Source organism: Gordionus sp. m RMFG-2023, chromosome 1, assembly GCF_954871325.1.
Source record: "Gordionus sp. m RMFG-2023 chromosome 1, tfGorSpeb1-WG-v2, whole genome shotgun sequence".
Taxonomy (NCBI): Eukaryota; Metazoa; Nematomorpha; class Gordioida; order Chordodea; family Parachordodidae; genus Gordionus; species Gordionus sp. m RMFG-2023.
The window spans coordinates 16,765,145-16,791,785 of record NC_088775.1 but is presented as its reverse complement, the minus strand read 5'-3'; the positions used below and the strand labels follow the sequence as shown (position 1 = coordinate 16,791,785).

General features: G+C 25.6%; 1 protein-coding gene across 1 annotated transcript in view; it reads right to left on the bottom strand.

The window, feature by feature from the left end:
* Positions 1 to 26,490, bottom strand: part of LOC135922151 (uncharacterized) — a 52,167-nt gene extending 25,677 nt beyond the window's left edge. The window contains exons 1-2 of the mRNA XM_065456576.1: positions 26,481 to 26,490; positions 25,694 to 25,845 (exon numbers count right to left, since the gene is read on the bottom strand). Of these exons, the coding sequence (XP_065312648.1) occupies positions 25,694 to 25,845; positions 26,481 to 26,490 (162 nt within the window). The remainder of the gene's footprint in view (positions 1 to 25,693; positions 25,846 to 26,480) is intronic.
* Between the last annotated feature and the right edge of the window lie 151 nt (positions 26,491 to 26,641).

Here is a 26,641-nt window from a genome sequence, read left to right as displayed (position 1 = left end):
CAAAATTTTTGAATTTTAAATATGGGCTAGACATTGGTCTCAAATTTTGTTTTTAGACACAGCTAATAATCAAAAAACCACGTCCCATGCAACTTTCCCAAAATTTTGCCATTTATTTCTATTGTAATTTAATAATAACGTCTTAATTTTATATTTAGAATAAAATTTAAATTTGTGATAGAAATCATATTGAATAAAATTTAAAATAGAAATGCTTGGAAATTTTTGAATTTTAAATATGGGGTAGACATTGGCCTGAAATTTTTTTTGCAGACATAGCCAGGCCTGATCAAAAAACCAAGTTCCAAGCACCTTTCATAAAATTTTGCCATTTATTTCTACTATAATTTAATAACAATATCTAAATTTAATTTTATATTTAGAATTAAATTTAAATTTGTGATTGAAATTATACTGGGTAAAATTTAAAATAGATATGCTTGAAAATTTTTTAATTTTAAATATGGACCAGACAATGGCCTGAATTTTTTTTTCTCAAACCTGGCCAGCCCATAATAATTTTGTAATTTTTTCCCAAGCCTCCAGATATGTAAATCTCTGAAAACCTTATTGTTGGGAAAATTTTCTCAAGCCCGCCAAAGACCATAATAATTTTGTTAGTTGAGAACTGAAATAAAATATATAAAAGTCATAATTCATTTAAAGATAAAATCAGAATATGAAAGTAGCATGAGCTTGGTTTTTAATCAAACCTGGCGATTTCTGCAAAAAAAAATTTTCAGGCCAATGTCTAGCCCATATTTAAAATTAAAAAATTTTCAAGCATTTCTATTTTATATTTACACAATATGATTTCTATCACAAATCTAAATTTTATTCTAAATATAAAATAAATTTAAGACTCAATAAAAATAAATGGCAAAATTTTATTAAAGTTGCATGGGACTTAGTTTTTTGATCAGGCTTGGCTTTGTCTGCAAAAAAAAATTTCAGGCCAATGTATAACCCATATTTAAAATTCAAAAATCTTAAAGCATCTCTATTTTAAATTTTAGCCAATATGATTTCCATCACAAATTTAAATTAAGATATTTCTAATACACGCTCACGGTATACATTGCAACAATTTTACCTCTTTTTCTCCTAAATTTTAATATTTATATAAAATTTATTAATAAAGTATATTTAGTACCATACACACAAACTAAATAATTACCCTTCAATCCAGTCAGCTAGTATGGTAATAAACGGCAGAATTTTAAAAATATCAGCTATTAATTAATATATATAATTAATATTTTAATTAACTATATTCAAGTTGGTGAATGCTTGAAACATGCAACTTTGAAACGGGAGGTTTGTGGTTCGAATCTCGTAGAGATCAAAAAAGATAACATTAAATTATATAGTCTCCTTAAATTTTAAATACATTAGGAAGATAAAAAAACTATCATGTTTTGATTATGGAGATTATATATATTAGATATATGGGGATGTAAATAAAACATAAAAAGTCAAAACAAACATTAAAGAAAACGTTATATGAAAGTTAGACCTTTAATAAAACACTTTTAACTAATTAAGCAAATTATAAAAAGATTGTGATAATAAATAATTTCCAACAAAATATTGATATATTATATTTTCCACAAGGATTATAAAGTAGAAAAAAATTAAAAGAAGTTTTGTCATCCTTAATTATATATCTTTTAAGGGCAATTTAAAATATAACTTTATTGCTGGAAATTTTTTATTCTTATAATTTGAGCCGGGTATTTTTAAATTTATACCACGAATCGGGATAGTCTCTAAAATCTATATTTTCATGGGCCTAGACCTGGAAAATTATTTTCATAGAGAATTCTAGTCTAGTCCTTAAATGACGCTTACTTATATTTTTAAGCTTGGTAGGTAGTGTTGTTAAAAGTTTGGGTCCATTTTTAAAAACATAACATTTGCAAAAAAAAATATTATTTAAGCCTTAAAAATTGGTAAATAAAAGTCCAAACATTTCTGCCACCTATGAGCAAAATCTCTACATGATATTATTTTAGCCAAAATCTTATTCGGGCCTTTTTTAAATTAACAACACTATCGGTAGGTGTGCTAAAATAATTTTACGAATAATCTTTAATGAAAAATATTTTTAATTTTATGAATTGAGGGTTATACATAATTATTCCTTTTTGTTGATTTTGCTCAGAGATGGTATAAAGGGTTGGACATGTATTAGCGAAATCTCGAGGCTTAGGAAATATTTTTCTGCTGGCTAAAATATTGAGTTATCCGTCTTTAAAAATCGGCTCAAATCGAGCGGTTGCAACACTATCAACTGGAAATAATTTTTTATATTTATTACATATCAACCCATATTATATTATTATGTTCGTTGAATTCAATAAAAAAATTTATTATACAAAATGATATTTTTTTTAAACAAACATAATTTATATTATATATTTAAATTTATTCAAAAAAAATTCACATTATTGATTTATATGTGGAATAAAATTGACCTAAAAAAATAGGGAAAATTAGCAGTATTGACATCTCATTCTGGTAAAATTAGCATTTATTCTGACGAATAATAGAAATTAATTAATTATGTTTTATTATTTTAACAAAGTATTAAAAAATATGTGTGTGTCATATTCGTATTGGGATATGAAATACATGGCAGATCCCTTCGATTTTAAATCACTTAGACGATTATGAATCTTGTTTAAGCGGAAATAAATATAAACTTTTGTGTCTTAATTTATATAAAAAATCTATATAGATTTAATATAGATTAAAAGTAGTCCAAAAAGTTCATGGTTGTTATAAAAAATAATATTCACCAGGATTATGTGACAGAAATTAATATTGATTTTATTTTATTACTTTCTATAATCAGATCTGCATCCCCTGTCTAGGCTTTTTATTTTAAGTCCGCAAATTTTTATAATTTTGCCATTTTAATTGTCAAAAGAAAATTAAAAATATGAGCACAAACAAATCTTAAATGATCATTATATGAATTTCCAACTAGATAGATATAATTTAATCTCGGGGATTGATTTTTAATATTATGTCGAATATCGTATATATATAGCATGGAACGTGTTTCGGTTGCAGGGTTAGGAATTTTCTATATATCCCTCAGGAACATTTGAAAAAGAGTTGGAATGACCTTGTTAAACGGGATTACCCGGAAACTTTAGGTTAGAGAAAAGTTTGGGTCCTTTGAACTAACAATCATATTAAATAAAAATATTACTATAATATTTTATCTCTTTCTTTCTCCTGAAGATGAATTCTCAAAGAACTTTTAAACTATAAGAATAATATTGAAATAATTCATTAAAAATTTTAATTTATATGATTTAAAAAGATGCTTTATTATTTAAAAATTAATTATACATTTTTTATTCACAGAGATTTCTTATAATATAAAAGAAGTTAGGTCATCTCTCAACTAATTAATGTCCTTCGCTAATATATATAAAAAATATATATTTATATCTGGCGATGCGTTATTTTTTATAAATTTTATTTTCCTGGAAATTTATTTCAGCATTATAGAAAATTTACCTTATGAATATTAGACAATTCTGCCATGAGCCTTTGAATAATTTTTAATTTATGCAAAGAAAAAAATTGAATATCATTGAACCAATTTGTAATATATAATGACCCTAACCCAGATAATTTCTATTGATTTTTAACCAAAGTTTGAAGCGCTCTTCAAAATAAAAAGTATCAAAGATTTTGTTTTTTTAAGAGAGGCTATTTTGAGAATGGTCAAATAAGTTTTTTTAAAGAAAATTTTACCTATATAAGATCTTTTGAGAATTTTTTGCAAAAAATCTTTAATGATTGGGCAAAAAAAATCTCTCAAAAATGCTTTTTTTTTTAACTCTGTTATTAACTCTAACTCAAAGATATTAGTTCCACCCAGGGATAGAACATAAGAAAACAAATTTATTGTATCATATAGATGGCTCATAAATTTATCAAAAAGATTAAAATAGTCCAAAAAATCTTGGGCAAAATTTGTCCTAAATTCATAGATTTAAAGTATTTTATTTGTGTAAAAATCTGAATCTTTAAAATTTGAAGGAAATAAAAAGCCCTCAAATAATTTAACGTTGAAAGAAATAACACACTTCCATTAAAACACATAAAATGACGCAATATATATTTAAAATATAATTTAAGACCAATTCAATGCAGATTCCCGCTTATATTTTTATAAACTAAAAAAATTTTAAGAATAATTTTAGCTTTTTAAAATATGTTATCTTTTTTTTAGTCATATAGAATTCTTTTTCAGCAAATCGTCTTCTTGCAATCTAATTAGTATTGAGAAAGGACACTTACAAAAAATCTGTAAGTTTCTGCAAAAAGGACATTTAAAACGAATATTTTTTAGAATTTATTTTCTGTTTTTTTTACCTTATAAATATCATATTGAAAAGATTCGAATTCCAAATTATGTGCACTAACTGAAGCCACGGTACTCAAAGATGTAAAGAATGAAGAATTAGAGTTAGATTTTTGCATAAGTGAGTATATATTTTTTTCTATTTAATAGTTGTTGAATATTTGGCAGAGTTTAGTTTAGGATATTTAGTATAGTAAAAAAAAAACTCCCAAATTTGAAGAATTTTATTATATTTATAAAATAATTAAAATTATACTTTTACATTTATATTCAAAATTTTAATTTATTGGTTAAATAAATTTTTTTTTTAAAAAAGCCAATTTTTAAAAATAAAATGAATATATTTTTAATAAATTTATATCTTTTTTTTGTTTAAATTAAACAAATAAAACCCAAATTATTGATTTTATGTATAAGACTAGAATTATAACTAAAATTAATATACTCATATAAAAATCTCAAATAATTTATTTAGTGATAAAAATTCTATATAGAATTTAAAAAGGTCAATTTTTAAAATAAAGCTATTATGTGTCGTAAAAAGGATATTATGTGGCTAAAAACAGGATTCTATAAGTCTTGTCGAATGATTTAAATTAACAGTATAAAACTAACATCTAGTCATCCAACCGATCACTAAAGGAAATGTCCACGATAGCGACATTAGGTTATAAAGAATTTAAAAATAAATTTGATCCTCTTTGGGGATTAACGAAAATAAAAAATTTCGATTCCAATGTAAATAGGCATATCGATTCAAAATTTAAATATATAGTATAATTAACTCGTTTACACGTGCAGGAAGGGTTATTCCTTACTCAATTTCGTATAACTAAATATAATTATTTTTTCCATATTCGTTTTTTTAAAATTAATTCAGTTTTGAACAACTTTATTATAAAATAATAATAATTATTGAACGCAATATTTAATTATAAATTAAAAAATTTTTTTTGGAATAACTAATAAGTGAAGACCAAAAAGAAACCCAAAATAACCAAACCAGACTGATACTAAATATGATTGGGCCATAAAACAATATAAAATTCTCTGAGAGCTCTTTTTAAATATTAGGAAACTTCTATGAAGTGACTTAGTGGTGACTTATAGGTCATTACATAAAACATAAATAACAGAGCGTCCGAAGGACAGAAATGTTAGAGGTTGGAAATGGGTGCTCGAGGAGCACTTGCTTGACAATTGGTGAACGTTAACAAACATTTATTTCGCTGGAATTGGGAAAGGATAGTTAAAGGTTAGAAGGCAGAGATCGGAACAAGGAGAAGGGAAAAAGAAAATAATATACGAGGATTAGATAAAACATCGACTGAATACGAAGGGGAAAAAGAAGGAAAAGGAGAAAAGGGGGTTATTCGGACCATATTAATTTGATGAATATAAATGGATGCAATGATACAGAACCCGAAGTATCTAAAAACCGAAAAAATATTAAGTTAATTTGGAAAAAAATTAACAAAATAAATCATTTAAAATAAATACAGATTATATTTTCATTTATCATAATAATTTAAATAAATTTTCATAATTATTTAGTTTTAAATAATTACATTTTTATATATAAATTTTAAATTATATTTTCCCTATCATAATATTTTAATTAAAAGATATTTAATAATTAAATCATTACATGTGAATTTTAGTTGTATTTTCCTTATGATAATATTTTAATTAAAAGATATTTTTAATAATGAGATATTTATATATAAATTTTAAATTGTATTTTCTCTATCAATATATTTTAATTAAATGATAATATACTAAAATCTTTATACATTAATTTTATTATATATTTTATAAATAAAAAAAATAGTGCTCTGACAAAAAATTAGGTGAGAATACAGGGGATAATATGTTAAGACAAAAAGATCAGCTAAATCTGGATAGATTAGAATAAAAGGATCTACAGAATAGAAGGGTATGTTAGGATAAAAGGATGGACAGATGGGAGGATAGGCAAGGCGACAGGGATCGAAAATACAAAAAAGATAGCAGATTCTTCATAGCGATAATAGTTTTTAAAATATTTCAAAGAAATAAAGGAAATAGAAGTTATCAAATATTGATAATATATGAAGTCAGTGAATAAAGAAAAGGAAGAATCATGTATCCGAAAATAGAAAAATTTGAAAACAACTTTTCTTCATTTGAAAAAATAACTTGATTTTTGTTAAATTGACGACACAAACCAGTTTGTTATTGCTACTATCATTAGGGACGATTTGCGTTTAGATTTATCATTTATGTTTTCGTAACTAAGGCCTGTCTTATAGTAAGCAATATAGTTCAAGTCATGTGTAAATTACAAAATACATAACATTATATTATTCAACTATGTTATCGTTTAGCAATTAATTACGCACGTTTAAGTGAGAAAATTTTCGTGAAATATAATATGACTAGTAAATAGCCCGTCAAAAATGACGGGGAATGAAAATTTTCTTCTTACTTTTATGCATGATACCTGTTATTTGAAAATAATATCCAATTTTTATTCTTCTTACCCCCTCATCCCTTCAGGCCAGGTATAATCCATTAAAACTAAGTGCTATGGTTTGAGTAAAAATAAATTTAAAGCATTTACTTGATAGTACCAATATTATTTGTTAAATATTACTGATTACTTATACCTAATATTTAATATTAAAAAAAATTTCCAGGCAAAGTCCAAAGCCATATTAATTATGAAAATTCTTCCAGCCCAATGAAAGATCATAATAATTTTGGTAGTTGAGAACTGAAATAAAATATTTAAATAATCATAATGAATTTAAAAATACAATCAAAATTCAGATTTTCGGGCCTTGGTTTTTTGATCAGGTCAAGCCCAGGTCTGCAAAATAATTTGTTTTGGGCCAATGTCTGACCTATAATTAATAATAAAAAAATTCTCAAGCGTCCAAGCTCATAATAATTTTGAAAAATTTCCCCCAAGCCCAGTCCAATATAATTTATAAAAATATTTTCCAAGCCCAGCCCAACCCATAATAATTTTATAAAAAAAGTTTCTCAAACCTGGCCAACCGATAGTAATTTTCCAAGCCTGGAGATAGGTAAATCTCTAGAAACCATATCTATTTTTTAGTCTATTTTAACCTAGCTCACTCCAACCAAGGTCAACCCATTAAGACTAAGAATGAATACTATTTTTTTGAATAAAAATATATTTAAATTAGATTTTACCTGAGGGCCATATAAATATTCTGTGTTAAATATTACACCTATGCCTAATATTATAAAAATTCCCAAGCCAGGTCCTCGCACTTGGTTTTCTCAAACCCACAAAAGACCATAATAATTTTGATAGTTGAGGACTGAAATAAAATATATAAAAAGTCACAATGCATTTAAAAATACAATCAGAATATGAAAGTTGCATGGGCCTTGGTTTTTGATCAGGCCTTGCCATGTCTTAAAAAGAAATTTTCAGGCCAATTTCTAGCCCATATTTAAAATTAAAAAATTTACAGGAATCTTAGACTATAATAATTATGAAAAATGTTTCTCAAGCTATGTCCAAGTCCATATTAATAATGAAAAATATTTCCCAAGCCCAGGAAAACCCAAATAATTTATTTGATCCAGAAAAATAGGTCTGATGTAAGGGGCTTATTAGAATTAAATCTGTCTAATTTCAAAATTATAATCAAATGAAGGGTAAATTTCTGATTTACCTATGATTCTACTGGCCTGGTATTTATATGAAATTCATGATTACATATTAAAGTACCATTCTGAAAATATGTTCATCCTAATTTAAATTTTAAACAAACCATTTTAAATTTTGATATTTCTAATATACATGCTCACAGTATACATTGAACAATTTTACCTCTTTTACTCTTAAATTTTAATATTTATATAAAATTTATTAATAAAGAATATTTAATACCATACACACAAACTAAATAATTACCCTTCAACATCTATATAATTAATATTTTAAATTATATTATATTCAAGTTGGTGCATGTGTGAAACTTTAATATATATATAATTAATATTTTAAATTTATTTTTATTCAAGTTGGTGCATGCTGTAAAGCATATGCCTTTAAAACGGGAGGAGTTCGATTCTCGTAGAGAGCAAAAAATTAACATTACACTATATAGTCTCCTTAAATTAAAAATACATTAGGGAGATACGAAAACGATCGTGTTATGATTATCGAGATTATATTTAATAGATATAAAAAATTTACAAATAGATAAGTTTTCCAGTTAATTTTTTTTTAATCATATTATAATAAATTACTAAAATATGCATAAACCTGCTGAGGTGTCTATTAAGTAATCTGCATCGGTGCCTAATCTCATAAAACAGGCCAGGTTAGAAATATTTCTAGAAAAACTTGTTTGACCACCAACCCGATCTAGAATAGAATTTTATTTATTTCCGATAAATCCCGCCCGAAATAAAATTCAAAAATATTTCCTCCTAGCCCGGCCCGAATTTATTTAAAATAGAAATTTTTTTTATAGTTTTTTTAACTATTATCTTTTGTTAATTTATACCAAAGAAAGAAAGAAAGAAGAAAAAAAGAAAAAAATATATTTGTTTAACCCCTACTTGTTTCCTGCAAATAAATAAAATTTAATATTTTTTTTATTTGTAAAAAAAAATATATTCTACTAAAAAAATGTATTGGCTTCTTGCCTGTATCCTGAAAAATTAAAATGTATCCATTAAATTTGGCAAAATTTGAATAATTTTATATTTTATAATTCATGCTCGACTAAGGATGAATAAGTTTTTTTTTGAAAAAAGGGCCCACTTTTGCAGTTCTTAAGTGTCTACTTGACCCGAGAGTTTTCATAAATTGTGATATTTTAAATAATTTTAGCCGTATTTTATAAATTGTTTTAAAGGGGCAAATTAATATTAAACGGCACCATTACACATGATATTGCAACATTTACCAACTGATTAGATATAATTTAAATTAATTTATTTTTCATCGTTCCCCTTGATTTTTTATAAAGTTATTTTTTAGGCCTAACCAGATTTAATTTTTTTTATAAAACTTTACGGCTTAGGTACTTGGTCTAGAGCATGCAGCTCTCTGAACTAAAGGTTAATATGAATGATATTTTAATTTATGTTTTTCAAATCTTATTTGGAGTAAATCAAATTGTAAAAGGTAAAAGAAGAAAAAATTCTAGCGAGATTTTTTAAATATATTTCTAAGGAAAGAAATAGATTGTTTGAATTTCCCCAATAGTTTAGTCAAATTTATAGCTAATATAGTTGGCTAAGGTTTTAGTAAAAAATTAGCTAAACCTAAAAGCCGTAACTAATAATAAAAGTAACAGCGGGTTGGGGGGGGCGGAAAAATTTCCCACCCTATCGAAAATTTGATAGGTTTCGTAAATATCATTGCCAGCAAATAAAAATTGTTACCTTTCTTTATGTTATCCCCCGCCCCCCCCCCCAATCTTGAAAATGGGAAAAATAAATATAATTAAAAACAATAATCAGTGAGCTTAAAATAAACTATAAGTTAGTTCCGTGAATATTTTAAAATGCTTCTATTAAAAATTCTCTGATTATTTTAAATTCTTTGACTCCTGCTATGGCATTAAAACGCCACTCCTATTCAGCTATCACATCATAGTCTCTGATGATGGTATCTAACAAGGAAACCCCCTCAGACCTCTCCTTTTTTGCTTAGGCAATGAACTATTAATATTTGGTGTCCTAGTGATAATACATTTTTGTGGCCATCTACCTAAAGTAATGGAAGCTTAAAATTTTATTGAGACTAGTTCTAAAAAAGGTCCAATTTTAAACAAAACTAACAGATATCTTCTAGATGATAGTTCAAAAGAATAACTTTAGTCTGACTCCCAACAAATCCATTAAATTTAATAGCTCAATTCCTAACCTTTATCTAACATTTCTCCATTAAATTTCTGGGCAAATATTTTGGCAATATTTTCTGCTTGGATCTAATCCTACACATTTATCCATCATATTAAAGCCTCAATGTAATTTGGAAATTATTAATTTTTATAATTTATCAAGCGTTTCTCCATTCAATTGGAAATTAATCCAACTTCTCGGTAAAAAAGGGGGGGGGGAAGGGTATTGACTTATTGCCCCTTCATACTTTGTCATTCTCATTTTTCCTTTCTTCCCACCTATTAAACAATTAGTTAATATCCAACTTATCCTCCCCACATGATAACTTGCACGATCAGACTTTTATACAGAGTCGATAGAATACTATATATTAAAACATTTTTTAACTCTTAATTCCAGAATCTTATTCCATTTTATCAGCATCTTCTTAACCTTATGAAGACATTCAACTCGTTCAAAATAATAATAAAATAGGTGGTCATGAATGGTTGGTATAGTAAACTTAGGGAACCTATTAACTATTGAACAAATAAGAGTTACCCTAGGTCATAGATCGGCTGTGACATATAGTCAAAACTCATAATTGACTGAATCAATTTACCAGTCTAAGGGTAGACATGAGTTAAATTGGATTAAAGGTCAAGACCGTCAACAGCTCCATTTATTGATAAATAAACTTCTCAACCTATTCCTAAAAAAAAGTTTGACCAATATCTTAGAACTTTTATTTTTTTATCAGATAATAGGTTAAGACCCGATGGCCTCACAAATATCCCATGGGCTATGGTTAAATTTTCCATCTGGAATTATACTTGCTTTAGAGCATTCCATGTTAATAACACACTTATACCCTAACAGTAATAAAAAATATCCAAAAAATTTATTAACTTGATCTTTCCCCAATAACCATGTCAGCCAGTCGAAAATATTCCCAACACATTTATTTTTTAAAAATAACTCTTAAAATCCGCTAAACATTGGAGGCCAAATAATTCATTAAAAATATAATTATTGTATTTTTTTAACACTTAAATGTTTTTCTTATGTGAGCACTCCCCCCCCCCGTCCATTTTTTAGAGCATAGTTTTATACTTTATCTATATATTTTTTTAATATTTTTTAAAAATTGTAATTTTTCAAATTTCTTCTTACTCTTTGTATATTTCTTTTAGAAAAATAACACAACAATGTTATTATATAAAATAATAAAAAATAGAAATGGATTAGTAGTAATTAAGCATAATAACAATTAAAATATTTTACTGTAATTGAAATTTAAAGATTTTTTTTTAGAAAAAGTAAACCAAATTATTTTTTAAAAAAAAAGTGTAAGACGCCTTCCAATGGCTTGTAAATGCGTAACGGACCTAAAGCCTTCACCAATAAAATTCATGTGGAGAAAACCACCCAGAAGTATTTTTCTGACCTGCTTTAGGGAAATTCTGGAGAGGCCTATATTGCTTATGTTATAAAAATAAAAGAATATGAAGAAAAAGGCAGTAGTCTCCAATTTAGTTAGCGGAATTTCGACCAATTTATAATACAACACTATAGTTTTTAAAAAAGGTTAGTAAAAAAAAAATAAAACCATATTCAATAATTAATAATGTTTTAATATAATTTGTATTATTATTAATTTTATTAAGACTAGTGTTTGACATAATTATAGATATTTTTGTATATTTCTATTTAACGGTGCCAGCTACCCAAGTTAGCATATAAAATTGTTCTAAGTCGTAAAATTTGTTCTTTCTCCTTATTGGAGATTATTTGACGGAAAAGAATCCTGAAAATATTTATTGTATATGGCTCAATACTATTTTTTAGAAATAATGATAAAAGACGGAAAAGAATCCTGAAAATATTTATTGTATATGGCTCAATACTATTTTTTAGAAATAATGATAAAATTTTAAAAAAAGTTTTTTTTCTTTACATAATTCTAATAAAATGTGAACGAGTTTTTAAAGGATCAAATCAAACCGATAATTTTATTTTATAAGAACCGAACTTGAACCATGAACCGTTATTTTATCTAAACTTAAACCGAACCAATATTCGTTATGGTTTTGATCTCTGGAGGGTAGGTCTTGCCTACAATTAAAATAATAACAAAATTTCATACATCCATATTTTTATCTAAGAAATATTTTTGGCTAATAAATAAGCCGACTTTTGCCTGTTCTCTTTCTCTGTTAATAAATAAAGATTTTTAAGATGAATATAAATTTTTTTAAAAAATTAACTTTTAAAAAAATAACTTTTAAAAAATATTTATTTTAAATTTTAGCTATTCCCATAAATTCTCATGCAAAATATGTAAATCCCTCTTAGTTTATGTTTTTCCGCTAAGATCGGTTCTCATTCATTCATAAAAAAATAAATCCTTATTTCTATATAAACTAGAAATGAGATAGAGACAATATTATCAATTTACTTAAAAAACACATTTTTTTATAATATAAACTAACCACGAACCCTATCTGTGCATGCACGGATCAGGCAGGTTCTGGGAATAAGAAAGTCAAGTCATATCCCATTAAACTTCGGATCAAATTTCCTCTAAATAATTTGCTCTGCTTTAATTTTCAGGTCTGTAACCAATGAACTATTAATTCCATTTATAAAAAATTCTGCATGTAACATAAATACAAGAATTTGCCATCCTTCCTTAAAATATTTTATTATATATGGTCCAGTTGGATTATTATTTAAAAAGTTTTTAAAAATGATTTTCAAGATTTTTTTGCCAATCTTTGATTTGAAGATCACAAAATTTTATTATGAAAGATTTTTTATGCATAAAGATCACAAGAGATACTTATAATCGATTTTCTATAAAACAAATTGGAATTTTAGGTAAAATTTGGTCAAATCTTGTTTGAGCATTCTCAAAAAATCTTTATTTTAAATCTTTGATTTTATATTTTCAAGAATATTTCAAACTCTGTCATTTAGTCTTTATTTTGACACACAAAAATTTGAACAGTTTTTGCAAAAATACTTTTTATTTGTCCTTTCTTTTTTAATGAAATATATATATTTATTTATTAGGTAAAGAAAATTTTTCGTGACTATGAAACAAATAATGAAACCATCTTTTAAGAAACATTTAAAATAAATTATGATTCAATTTTTTTTCTTCTATCGCCATCTTTTTATTATTGAATAGTTTAAAACAGCGTAATCCATAAAGATGGTCACCTCCTTATGATAATCAGAGAGGGGTAGCAAATAATATTCCCTATGGTTGATCTATTTTTTTTCAATATCAACCCTCGCCCTCATATACTATAATTCAGTTCAGATAAAAATAACGGTTAATAGATCAGGTTCTGTTCGTAAATAATGATAATATCGGTTTGGTTTGATCCTATAAAAGTCTGTTCAAACACATAGCATTCAAACCATTTTTATAAATTTTTTCACTATTTTCTACAAAACAATATTGAGCCGTATAATAAATATTTTCAGGATTCTCTTTCGCCAAATAATATCCATAAGAGAAATAAATTTTATAACTTAGAACACTTTTAAATGCTAACTTGGGTAGCTGACACCATTAAATAGTCATAAGCAAAAATATCTAAGAATAATTACTGATATTTAGCAGTGAAAACCGAATATTAACCATCTTTAAAAGAGTTAAATATTACTAGGTTCAAACCAGTTCACATGTATTTTTAGAGGGTTGATTTAGATTCGAGTGACAAAATTTTTAACGGTTTAAGTATTAGGTTCGCTAAATAATAACGATTAATATCGGTTTGAGGTTTCGGTCCAGGTTCAGTTTGAAACCCTGATTTAAAGAGCACAAAGTGGCAATTTTTAAAAATAAGAAATGGACTATTTAATTTAAATAGGCAGTTTAAAAATAATTTGGTATTTTTGCCAAATATTGAATTAATTATCAAAGTATTTATTTATGACTTTTGGTAAATTTTTAATTTTTTTTGAATATATGACTTGTGAATTTTTTTATTTAAAATATAGAAAAGTTTCATACTGTAAATACTACAGGTCAAATTATTCATATCCTCCATTAATTGATTTGTGGTTGAAATATCTGTCTATTAAAATTAATCACATCCAGTGGCCCTTACACTTTTTGAGCGAATGAAGCAGAATACCCCCATGAAAAGTACCCCCTTGAAAAGTATCTCCCCCTTCGAAAAAATGATAATTATGACACCCATAAATTTCAAAAATAATTTTTATTGCATCAATTTTTAATATATAATATAAATAAAATGCAAAAAATATAACTTTATAAATATTATTTTTAAATTAATAATTTACAAATTGAAGAGAAAGCGAAAGAATTTATAATTTCATCAGTATTTAATTGTTTAAATAAAAAATTTTCCATTGATAATATGGTTAAATTATTGAGAAAAGAATTTTTCATGGTACTGCGCAGTCTTGTTTTAATTAATTTAATTTTACTCATGACTCTTTCAGCAGTACATGAGGTTGTGGGAATGGTTAATAAATATTTATATAAAATTCTTAAATTAGGGAAAGCAGAAAAATTTTAAAGTAAACGATATGGTAAAATAAATGAATAGTTTTTCCAATCTAAATCGTAAGTCCCTGAATTATCATCATCATCAGAAGAAGCTAAATAATGTATTGGTAAAAATATTTTAATTAAATAAATTTACAATTCTCAGAATCTGACAAATCTTTAGATTCTTGAACCTCTAGGTTATGAGTAATAATTACATTCCCCATTTTGGCCATCTTATAAATATTTCTAATCTTCAACATTTCTTCGAAAATTTGACTTGAATTTAAATTGTAAAATTCACAGATATCCTCGATATCTTCTTTAATAATTGATTTTTCTGCCATTCCCTTTGGCGTAAAAAATGATGTTTGATGTAAAAATTTCATGGAATAATTATTAAATCTTTCGTTAAACTGCATAATAATTAAATCGAGTGCAGCATAAAACACACCTATTTTAAAGCTAAAAAAAATTTCTATATTTAATGATGAATGAAAGTATATATACCTCTCCTTTTTGGATTGTAATGTTTGAAGTCTAGAACTTTCAAAATCAAAATGTAGATTTCTCTCCTTCATAAAATCTTGCGCCTTTGAAAAAACATCCAAAAATTAAGTGTTATTATCTATTAGATTAAAAAATAATTAAGACAATAATTTATATTATACTTCTCAAATTAATCAAGCAATCTTTTGTCAATTGAATTTGATTTATTGCATACCCTATATCCTTCGAAATGGTTTGCAATTTTGTACAAGCCAAACTTGTTATCAACAATATTTTATCCAAAACACAAAGTAATAAGATAAAATCAAATTTTTCTATTCTAAAGACTATAGCACTAGCCATGGAAGTGGCAGGATCTTCAGAATCCTTTAAATTTGTTAAAGCTGCCCTCAAGGCATCATAAAGTTGAAAAAAATTTACAATAGCTTTATATGACGATAGCCAGCTTCTAAATAAAAAAAACATTTAAATTTAAATAAATAAGGAACTATTACCGAGTGGTATTCTTGACGGGTAGAAATCGTTGCGATTTTTTCAGATCATTACACTGAAATTTTTTGAGTACCTCATATCTTTTTACACCATTAAAATAGACATAAATCTCATCTAGTATTCCTAGAACATTTCGAAGTTCTTTAATTGATTGGCATAATTGAACAACGATTAAATTTAATCGATGACAATAACACCAAATAAAAGCTGCCTTTGGCGCCTCTGCTCTAATCAAGGCTTGCACACTACTGATTCTTCCACTCATGTTTGAGGCGCCATCATAACTTTGCCCAACTAGATATTCAAGGGGTAAATTCATCGAGCCAAGTTTGGATATTATATTATGCTTTATATCGAGACCTGTGGTATTTCCCGTACAATATATGTCAATCAGTCTTTCAACAGTTGGCGTCTCACTATTTTCAACACATCTTACTATCAAAGCTATTGCTTCTGATTTCGAAACATCGTATGTGCCATCAACTATGATTGAAAAGCACCTGTTAAATGTAATCTCATTTTGAATTTTTTTTATAACCATATTTTTCATGGTTTCAATGAGAATGTTTATGTTATTATATGATAATAGGTTTGAATATATTTTCGTTTTTAATCCCTTATTTTTTTTATCTTTTTTCTTTCTTCATTTTGCTGTATATACATTTTTAGTAAAGGTTCAGAATCTGCAATAAGCTTAATAAGGGCCATCATATTGCCTTCTTGTAGCCTGTTCCCCCAGAAGGCTTGGTTACAAGATATTAAATAATCTAAACATCTTATTATAATTCTTATAATAGAACGGTTATTATCTACACATTCTTTCTGAGGTTTTATAAATTTTAATATCGAATTTTTATTATGAGAAAGCCTTCCATAATCGGCCATCATATGTGCCTGTGAAGATTCATGCAGAATAATATCACGATTAATATTTTGCCATTTATCTAGACCTTCACATGTCCATTTTGAATTTGCGTGTGGACCACCAAATAAGAGACATGTTAAGCAAAAAACTTTATACATTTTAATACTATAAGTAATCCAATTTCTATGAATTTTGCTATTGTCAATATTGGTTAATATTTTTAGGCATATTTTAAAATTGGAAAAATAATTTGACAAGAAATTTCGGATAACAAATTTACTAAACATCGATCAAAATTTGCGTCAATATATTAAATTAAATATTAAGTGGGGGGGGGGGGTCTTATTCACATGATCATGATGGGTGTAAAAAAAAAGTACCCCCACTCAAATTTTACTGAAGCAGTTGCTTCGGACCCCCCCCCCCCCGTTGTAGGGGCCTCTGATCACATCTATATATAATCGACCAAGTGGTCATCTTATAAAGGTTTTAATATAATAAAAATTTGAAAAAAAGATATTATAATAATATCCTAGTTTTCTTAAAACACAATGACAAAATGTTCATAAAATGGTAATCCCTTTTAGAAGATATATTAATTATAAATATGATTAAATATTCTATTTTTCTTTTAAAATGGAAACATAAACATAGTCAAATAATTTTATTGTATTGAGTTTTTTTGTTTTAATAATTTTGAACAGCTCTTTCTTTGAAAATAAGAAGGGGGGAAAGTTATTATAATTACGTAGGCTCAGTATTATAATGTTCTACATCTCTTTTTTTAAAAATTTTTCAGAAAAACATATAAAAAATTAATGTTTCTTATATTTTAATAGGATATCACATGGTCAATTTTTAAAAACAGCCCGATTAAGATCTTGGCCAGAAGAATATTATACGAGCTTCTAGATTTAACAACAGATATCTAAACTTTTCTGCAATATATGAACAATATTTTGGCTAAAATCTTGATTCGTTTTTAAATATCCACCTAAATCAGACTTTTTAACTACACTAATTTATAATAATGCAAATAAAGGATTATTCTAAATTATATTGCAATATTTTTATAGTTGCTAGTGTAGAATACAGTAAGAATTGATTTAACGATAAAAAATTCACTTCGCAAAAATTTGAATGTAGAATACTATGGTATTCAGCCAACAATATTCATTTTGATTATCAATCTCAAAGATGAAATGAGGATGAACAAGAAACAAAAATTATGCTGCAAAAAACGTGGAAGGTCATTTCCAAACCGTTCAGCAATTTTATTATTTATTTCCAAACATTATAATAATAATAATTTATCGAAGTTATTTTTTTTTGTGTAATAAAAATATTTTGTTCAGGGAAGATGTATCTCAGACGCGCGGCAAATTTATATCAGGAAAATTAATTTGAGATATTATCATTCTTTATTTATATATATAAATGAAAAATATTGCCGGAAAAGGAAATCTCTTAGAAAAAACGGCATGATTAGAAGTAGTAGAAACAAATAATCAAACGAAAAAGCTAAAAAATAACCCGATTTGGGTATAGGAATTTTACTCTTTTTTTGCGGTAATTTTATCAACAGAAACACTTTTTCCAAAATAGGTCTTGAATCCACATTCAAAAATACCCAGGGTTTAAATGGCTGTCTAAAAATCTTCTATAGTTAACATTAATAAAATAAATTTTATCAGAGCTTAATTATTAAATTCTTGATAAACTAGACCTCACCTAACCAATCACCCCCTCCCCCCCCCCTTGTATAAAATCGTTTAATATGCGCAATAATTAAATATCAGAGTTGTTAAAAGATATATGGATTTAGAAACCAATACATCTTCTAAAAATGTATTTAGATATAGATATAATTTATATAATCCTGTTTAAGGTGAGCTTAATACTTAATTTAGGATTCTATTGTTAAAATTCAAATTTCGAAGTGAGTAAAAAAAAAAATTTGAGATGTTATCACAATCTATATACAAATATATAATTACATAAAATAATGGCTGGTTAGATTTTAATAATTGATATTCAAAATATAAAATTATTATAAACAAAATAATTGTTAGATTTAAAAAGTAAAGCATTTTAAAAATTTTTATAATTGTCAGCAATTATTCATGTATTTTATTACACGCATCAAATTTTTAGAAAAAAAGTGAAAACTCAAAATTATATTAAGAAATCGAATATAGCCGAGTCTATAATAATTAGACCTAAAGACCTCCAGTAAAAATATATGGGGAAAAAACCAAACTAATAGCGTGCCCTTCCCCCTTTAAGAAAATCGGCTACACCTAGTAATTATTAAATATATTTAAATCCTGACACACATTTAAAAAAAAAATTATTCAAAATTTGATATGTTAAAACTTATATTTATTTACATCATCTAAGATTATAAAATTTACCATTGCAAATAAAATGCGTTTGATTTATTTTTGCAAAAATAAATTAGAACATATTAAATGAATTTAATTAAAATATGATTTTTTTTTGATATAATTATAAATAAACATAAATTAAAACTATATCAAAATTTATCTAAAAAAATATTCAAAATTAGATATAAGATACCTCTGAATTAGCATCTAGATATTGATACTTTTTATAAAAGTGTATCTAGCTAGATACAGGTACCACATTTTTATATCTATATACATTAACAGCTCTGATAATTACACGTTTGAACGTGCATATTATACAATGTTTAAGTTATCTAAAAAATCCAAATTTAAGTTAATACATTTTTGTATCAATTTATTGAATTATGTAAAATATTTTATTCAAACAAACATTAAAGTCATTCGTCATATTTCTAAACAAGAAATCAGTTTAACTGTCTATATAGCTTCCTCTAAACTGAATAGAAAGAGGCTATTTAGATTTAAGATACACTTAAAACAAAACAGAATAGGGTGTCATAATTCTAAATTTGAATAGGCTGGGCTTCAAATAAGACGAAGAATGAGGAGACACGGTCTAAATATTTATATACTTAATTATATAGGGTTTACAACGAGATTGCTACTATTTGTGATTTTGACCACTGGATGTATTAATCACGTTTTTAGATATACAAATTTTCTGTGATCGTCATACGACTTGTAATAAAAAGATTATTTTTTTATAAAAAATAGTTAATTAAAAATATAAATTATGTTTATTTTTCCTTATTTCTTATATATTTATTATATAAATTAATTTTAAAAGGATTTCAAAATTTTTAAATTAAAAAAAGTATTGATTTGTTTTTCTTAACATTTGAAGGATATGTTTTAAAAGATTAAAACTTTTTCCCAGCGTAAGTTATGAATTTATTGTTACTTATGAATAAATAAAAATAAGTTTTTCTTATAAAAAAAAAATTTTGTGATTTTAATTTCCGGGTTTAATTTTGAGATATTAAGATTTATTTAAGTTCTTGAACTGAGACATAGAATAGGAGTTAAAATTTATTTAAGAATCATTAAAGTTCCATTCTGGTTTTGATTTTGTTTCTTTTATGTTTAAAATTTAAATGCTATCAGAATAGAGATTTTTTAATTAAAAGGGGTGAAATAGCACACGAAATAGCACACCATTAAGCAAACATCCAAACCCAACCCTAAGCGCTATAAATTTTGTCACCCGAACCTTAATCGAACTTCTAAAAATGGAATGTGAACCCGTTTAAAACTTTTGATATCAGAACTCCTTAAAGATTATTCAACAATCAATTTCTTGATAAGTATCAGTATTTTTTCGATATTATGGTTATGTGAATTAGTATATTGAAATTAGTGATATGCATTGAGTTAATTTTTCAAGACCGAAACGGCCCGATCCAGAAACGATTTATTTTTATTTGTCCCGAAAAGCTCGACGTGAAATATAAAAAAAATTATTTCTCCTTGCCCAACTTGAATTTATTTAAATATAGAAAAATGTAATTTTTTTTAATTATTAAAAAAAAAAATTCTACAAATAAAAAATAATGGCGCTTTGTTCCTTGCAAGAATTTTTAAATATATCATGTATTCCACAGTGATATCACATTTAAACATTTAAGCCCGACCTGGCCCGGTCCAAATCTTTTAAAAATATTAGGCCAGACTCAGCTCGAACCCTAAATTATTTTTAAAAGATACCTGGCTCGACCCGGGAACGGGCCAGGTCGGGATTTGCAGATCTCTAATTGAAAATGTTTTCAATCATAGAGTTTATTTATTCTCCATATAATATATAATTTGACAGAATAGAATACTGAAAATATTTTAACTGTATACGCCTCGATATAATTTTATAGGGAATAATGGATATAACTATTTTTAAAAAATTAAGCTTCTTTTTTCATAATTCATTGTAAAAAGGTTTAAACTAGCTTTTTAATCAAACCGAACCGATATAATTTTTTATTACCGAACCGTAATCATTAACTGTTATTCACTACGGTTCGAGTCCCTAAAAACACAATATGGATGACCGCAAAACTATTCTGAATAACATTCAGAATTAAGAGACAAGCTTTTATCTATATCCCATCTTTTAAAAAAAAATAATTGTTATACCACTATCCTTAGCTTGTAAAATATTTCTATATTTTACCATCTAGTCAAACCTAACTATGGCTTTCAGCCAACTAACTTGGTCCTCTTCATATTATCCTTATCATTTTTTTAAGCATAGTATGTTCCTTCAATTCAAATATTTTTTAGCATTTTGCCTTTCTCCGTCCCATTTGGACCATATCTGATCCCAATCAAAATGCTTCTCTCTTTTTATTATAAAAAATAATATTTAAAAAAATGGTTCCAGTTCCTATCATTAATAAAGAATATACAATGGAAATATTTTAAAAATTTAGAAATAATAAATAAACTCCTCTAAAATGTATCTAGCATTTTAAACAATATACACCTAAATACCGTTTCCTGCGTCTGTAAATTTTTACTAAAGGTTTCGGATTCCAGTTCATAGAAATTTTAACGGTTCCTAGAATTGCTTCGAAGATGTCGGTTTCTGATTCACAAATTCTGCGAAAATGAATTCATTTATTATACGCTAATTCAAGCAAAAACCTGTAATGTCTATCTCAATATCTTTTTTAATTTCCATTTATCTTATACATAGGTCTCCGAACAATTTTTAAGCTTACGCTGCCTATTTTATCCAATTCTTTGCATATCTTATCAATGCTGTATTTTCGTGTAATAAATGTATGGGTAATGTTATGTAATTTTCGAATGTAATCGATTTATATCTTTTTATAAATATATTAGAAAACTTTCTTAAATTTATCTTATCGACAAATAAAATCTTTTTCTTTCGTGTGGCGTGTTTGCTCCTATGCTAGAAACCTTGATTAAAGAATTAATCGAAGCTTGAACCTGAGTTTAATCCCAAAGGAGCCAGTTTTATGTTTCTGAAGCTAACCTAGATATTAACTATGCTATGGGGTATGTATATAAGAATGAAATCAGGACATGATTTGGACTAAGAATTCATCCCGTAATATATTTAATGTAATGAGTAAGTCGTATATGAGCAAATATCTTAGAAAATGTTGGAAAAGTTTTTTTTTTATTATTTAAAAAAGAGATAAAAAAACTTATGCCCGAATGCAATAAATTTTTTTTTAAAAATAACTAATTTGTTTAAAGAAATAGTAATATTATTCTTCAACGCATCATTTATATTATAAAAAGTCGCCTCCTCTTAGTTGAATTTTTTTATAATGGAAAGGAAAGTAATTCTTTTTTCTAAAATTATAGATATATTTTTCATTTTTTAGAAATTCAATATTTTAATTTTAAACATATAAGCTATTCAGTTCACTAATAAATAAATATATACTTTTCATAAAAAAAATTTGTTGAAAACTATCAAACAATATTTAAAAATAAAATATTGAATTTCTTTTAGACTACTTTATTTTACAAAAAATAGAAAAATTTTAAAAATTGATGATATATAATCCTCACTCAATAAACGAATCATTTTTTAATTAATTTGAAAATATAAAGACTACTTAAGGCTCATGATGTCTAATTGTAAAAAAAAAATTATATTGGAGTATAAGATTTAAAAAAAATTATTTTTAAAGAACTTGATAAAGAGTAAAAAGGTCATGTAAATCTTCATTTTCCTATTATCCTTTTTCTTTTTTATGTCGTGTTGATTATAGGTGGCAGTCGACCGGTTTAAAATCGGTTCCTGTTTGAATATCGGCTAAAATGATGATTTTCGCGCATCTCTGAATATTTATATTCAATTTTAAAATTGAATCCACTAACGTAAAGGAATATTTTCGTTTTTTTCCTATTCAATGAAGGAAACTATATCTTTTTTTTATAAGCAATTATATAATATATACTTAAGATTAATTTCGTTTAATATTAAATATTTTATTTTAACGTGTCAAATAAAAAAATAATAATAATAAGAAATAAGATTATCTTTCAAGAACTATAATATTTTTAAGTGAAAATTTGATAAAAATTTAATTATATTTTAATATCAAAATAATTTGCATTATAATTTTTTATTTATAAAATTCAATAAAAATTGAAATTGAAATTGAAGTTAGATTAAAAAACTTAATACTTTAGTTATCTACTATTTGTTATTGATACAAAGCATAATTATTGTTTAAAAAAGAAAACAAAATGTTGATTATTAGTGCCTTTTTGAGCATAGTAGAATCATGAGGACTTTAATTAAATTATATAATAAAGTATCACGTTTACATATTATATTGAAAAAATGTTAATATATAAGAGTATATTCCATTTTTTTATATTCTATTTGATATATTATATAAAATAATTAATATTAAACCACAAATTTGGCATATACAATTTTGAGTTTGATTTAGATATTTATTGTCAAGTTGTCAAATTGATACAGCTTGATTAAAGTTTTCCTGGTATAAAACATTTTATATTTAGGAATCATAGTCCTATCGCAATGCTTTTTAAAAATGTAACTTATAGGTTATAGAAAAAATGATATTCGTTATTTTTTTCTTAAAATATACTTTAGCTCTAGTTCATAAATAGTATTTTAAAGTAAAACTCTATTTTTGATAAATCTCTCATCTGGGATTATACTGTGTTACCACTTTCCCCACAAATATCAATAGCAACACACTTCCTCAAACCGAAGCAAAAAGATAAACAAATGCAAAACATTGGATAACTTTATTTTTATTACATCTATCAGTAGTCATTTTGCTTCTAACACCTTCCTTTTTTAAAAAAAACTTTTACCTTTTCTTATGACAAAAAATATAAATGAAATAATCAAATATAATAACTGCGTGTTACTCAATTATGTTTTTATCGTGATACCCCCCCCCCCCCTTTAATATAATTTTGTATTTATATCGTTTTTTTATTAAGAAGAAATTAATTCAATACACCTTAAATACAAAATCCATTTAAATTTTATTATACTGATATCATTTCATTTCTCTATTTATTTTTTTACTGAAAATGAAAAATATATGATTATTCATTTCCATATTAAAACCATATAAGTAGGTATCTAAATGCACAAAAATTAGGAAAATGATGATCAATAGCAAAAATTTATTGCAAAATATAATAAAAAATAATTGTTTTCTAAAAAAATTAATTTTTCTCCTAATTTTCAAATATATTATTTTTTGGCAAGAAATAAATACTCTAAAGAAACGCATAATAGTTTTTAAGAAAATCTATGTAGAGCGAAAAGTCTAGAAAAATTTTTAAAAATGTTAATATCCAAAATTTTAACAAGAGATTATTAGTAAATTTTGACTGCTGGTAACCCATCTCGGATATTTGAAGAATCGAGACAAATTGTTATTTAAAAAAAAGTATAAAAACAAACAAAAATCCCTTACTCTCAACCTTTCTTAAACTTAATCGGTAATTTATAATTGTTCCTTTAGGAGCTAGAATTAATTTACACAAAATATTCTTTATTAGTAAAGCACAATTTACAAAAAAAATCTCCAAAACAAATATATATTCATTTTATAATTATATATTTTATAAAAAAAATAATAATACAAATTTCAAATATATAAATATATTAGGAAACAAAAAATCTCATAATTTTTTAATGATTATTTCTTTTTTAATTATATTCAAACACGAAAAAAAAATATAAAATCACGTGTTCTTAAATGTTAATTATAATCATATTAATTATAATCCAATCAACCTTATTTATTTTGGTTGATTGACATTATGCAAAATTCATATAAATTCGTATATAAAAATACGACAGTTATCAGATACCCATTGATAAAATAAAACTATGTAGACTGTAAAAAAAAAATGATCAGAAATTGCTTGAAGTCCATCAGCGCAAATTTTAAGGAGCGTTAATCTTATATTTTTATAAAAATGCGATGGCTTAACAACTTTTCTTGGGGATCCCTTGCAAATTTTTTTTCGAAGTTCATATTCTCATCTAGAATTAATATATTTTTAATTACATAGGCATAGACATTCTATGAAAGGCAATTCACGTTAAAATAATTGTATATAAAAATTAAATTTATTATCAATTACTATAATTTTTTTTAATAAAGAAAGAGGATTTTTAAATCTAATAAGATATTAATTTACACATTTAAAATATTTTGCCACTCCCCATTTGGAATTTGATAAATTCTTGATTAAAATAATTCTTCGGAGGTATTAGGGCTTCTGTTCCTAGACGCATCACATCTCCATCAGAGAGAATTGGGTTAATGATAAATTTGATGATGATTTTATTTTCTAAATTAAAATTTAAAATAATCTCATCAAACCCCCCTTTGGAGTATATTCAACTATTATAGAATGCTGACTGTACTAGTGGTTATGAATGGTTGGAAGCATTACCAAGTCGTAACCTAGGTAACCTCTTATCAGATGAACAATTAAGAGTTGCCATAGGCCATCGACTTGGATGTAACATTGTTCAACCACATGCATGCATCAAATGTAAAACATTAGTTGACAAATTGTATACATAGTCAAGGCAGGCATGCAAGGCATGCAGCAATTAATTTAGCTATTAGCCGTTCTCTTACCAGGGCCCGAATACCAAACATCCTGGAGCCTACAAATTTATCGTTAGATGATGGCTTAAGACCAGATGGCTTAACTTCCGTGCCTTGGTCTTTAGGGAAATCCTTAATTTGGGACTTCACATGCGTATCTTCTTTCCCAAAAAATTTAAATTCTAATCCGGTTGATATAGCAAGAAAAAAAAAATAATGAAATATTCCAAATTCACAAATTATATTTTTACACCGATTGTTATCTCTTCCCTTGGACATATGCCAAGTGGAACTTTAAAGTTTTAAAAAATATAGGGGATAAGATAAGAGCCCTTACATCAGAACCTAAAGAATTTTATTTTATAAAACAAAACCTTCAAATCACAATTTTAAAATATAATTACGCATGTTTTTTGGGAACTTGTAGTCCCACCTCGGTTTTTATATAATATTGTTTTATTTTTATTTTATATTTGATGTGAGAAAACTATATATTAAATAAAATTTTATATCAAAAAAAAAAAACTTTAAAAATACAATTTTATTTCATCAATTTATATATCAAAAAATAATATACTGGTATAATTTAGCAATTAAACTATAATGCAAAATTCATAAGAATCAATTAACCATTATATAACATCTTCTTTTTTTTTACATAGAAAAGGCGCGAAAATAAACAAATCATCTTTTGGCACAAAGTAAAGTGAAATTGCCTCTGAAATGATATCCTCAGATTCGGAATCAACCCAAGATTCTGAAAAAAAAATTTCCCATTTTAAGTCTCACTTTTTTAGATGGCAAGTTTTTTCAATACCTTTTTCCATTTTATATCATTTATACAATTTATTTTATTAAATTTATATTATGTGATTTGGCTTTAACTTTATAGGCATTATTGAGTTTTAATCTTCCTTTCTTTCGCTTACCCATCACTTCTAGACTCCTAACCTTGTTTCCTATATAGTTTTAAACATT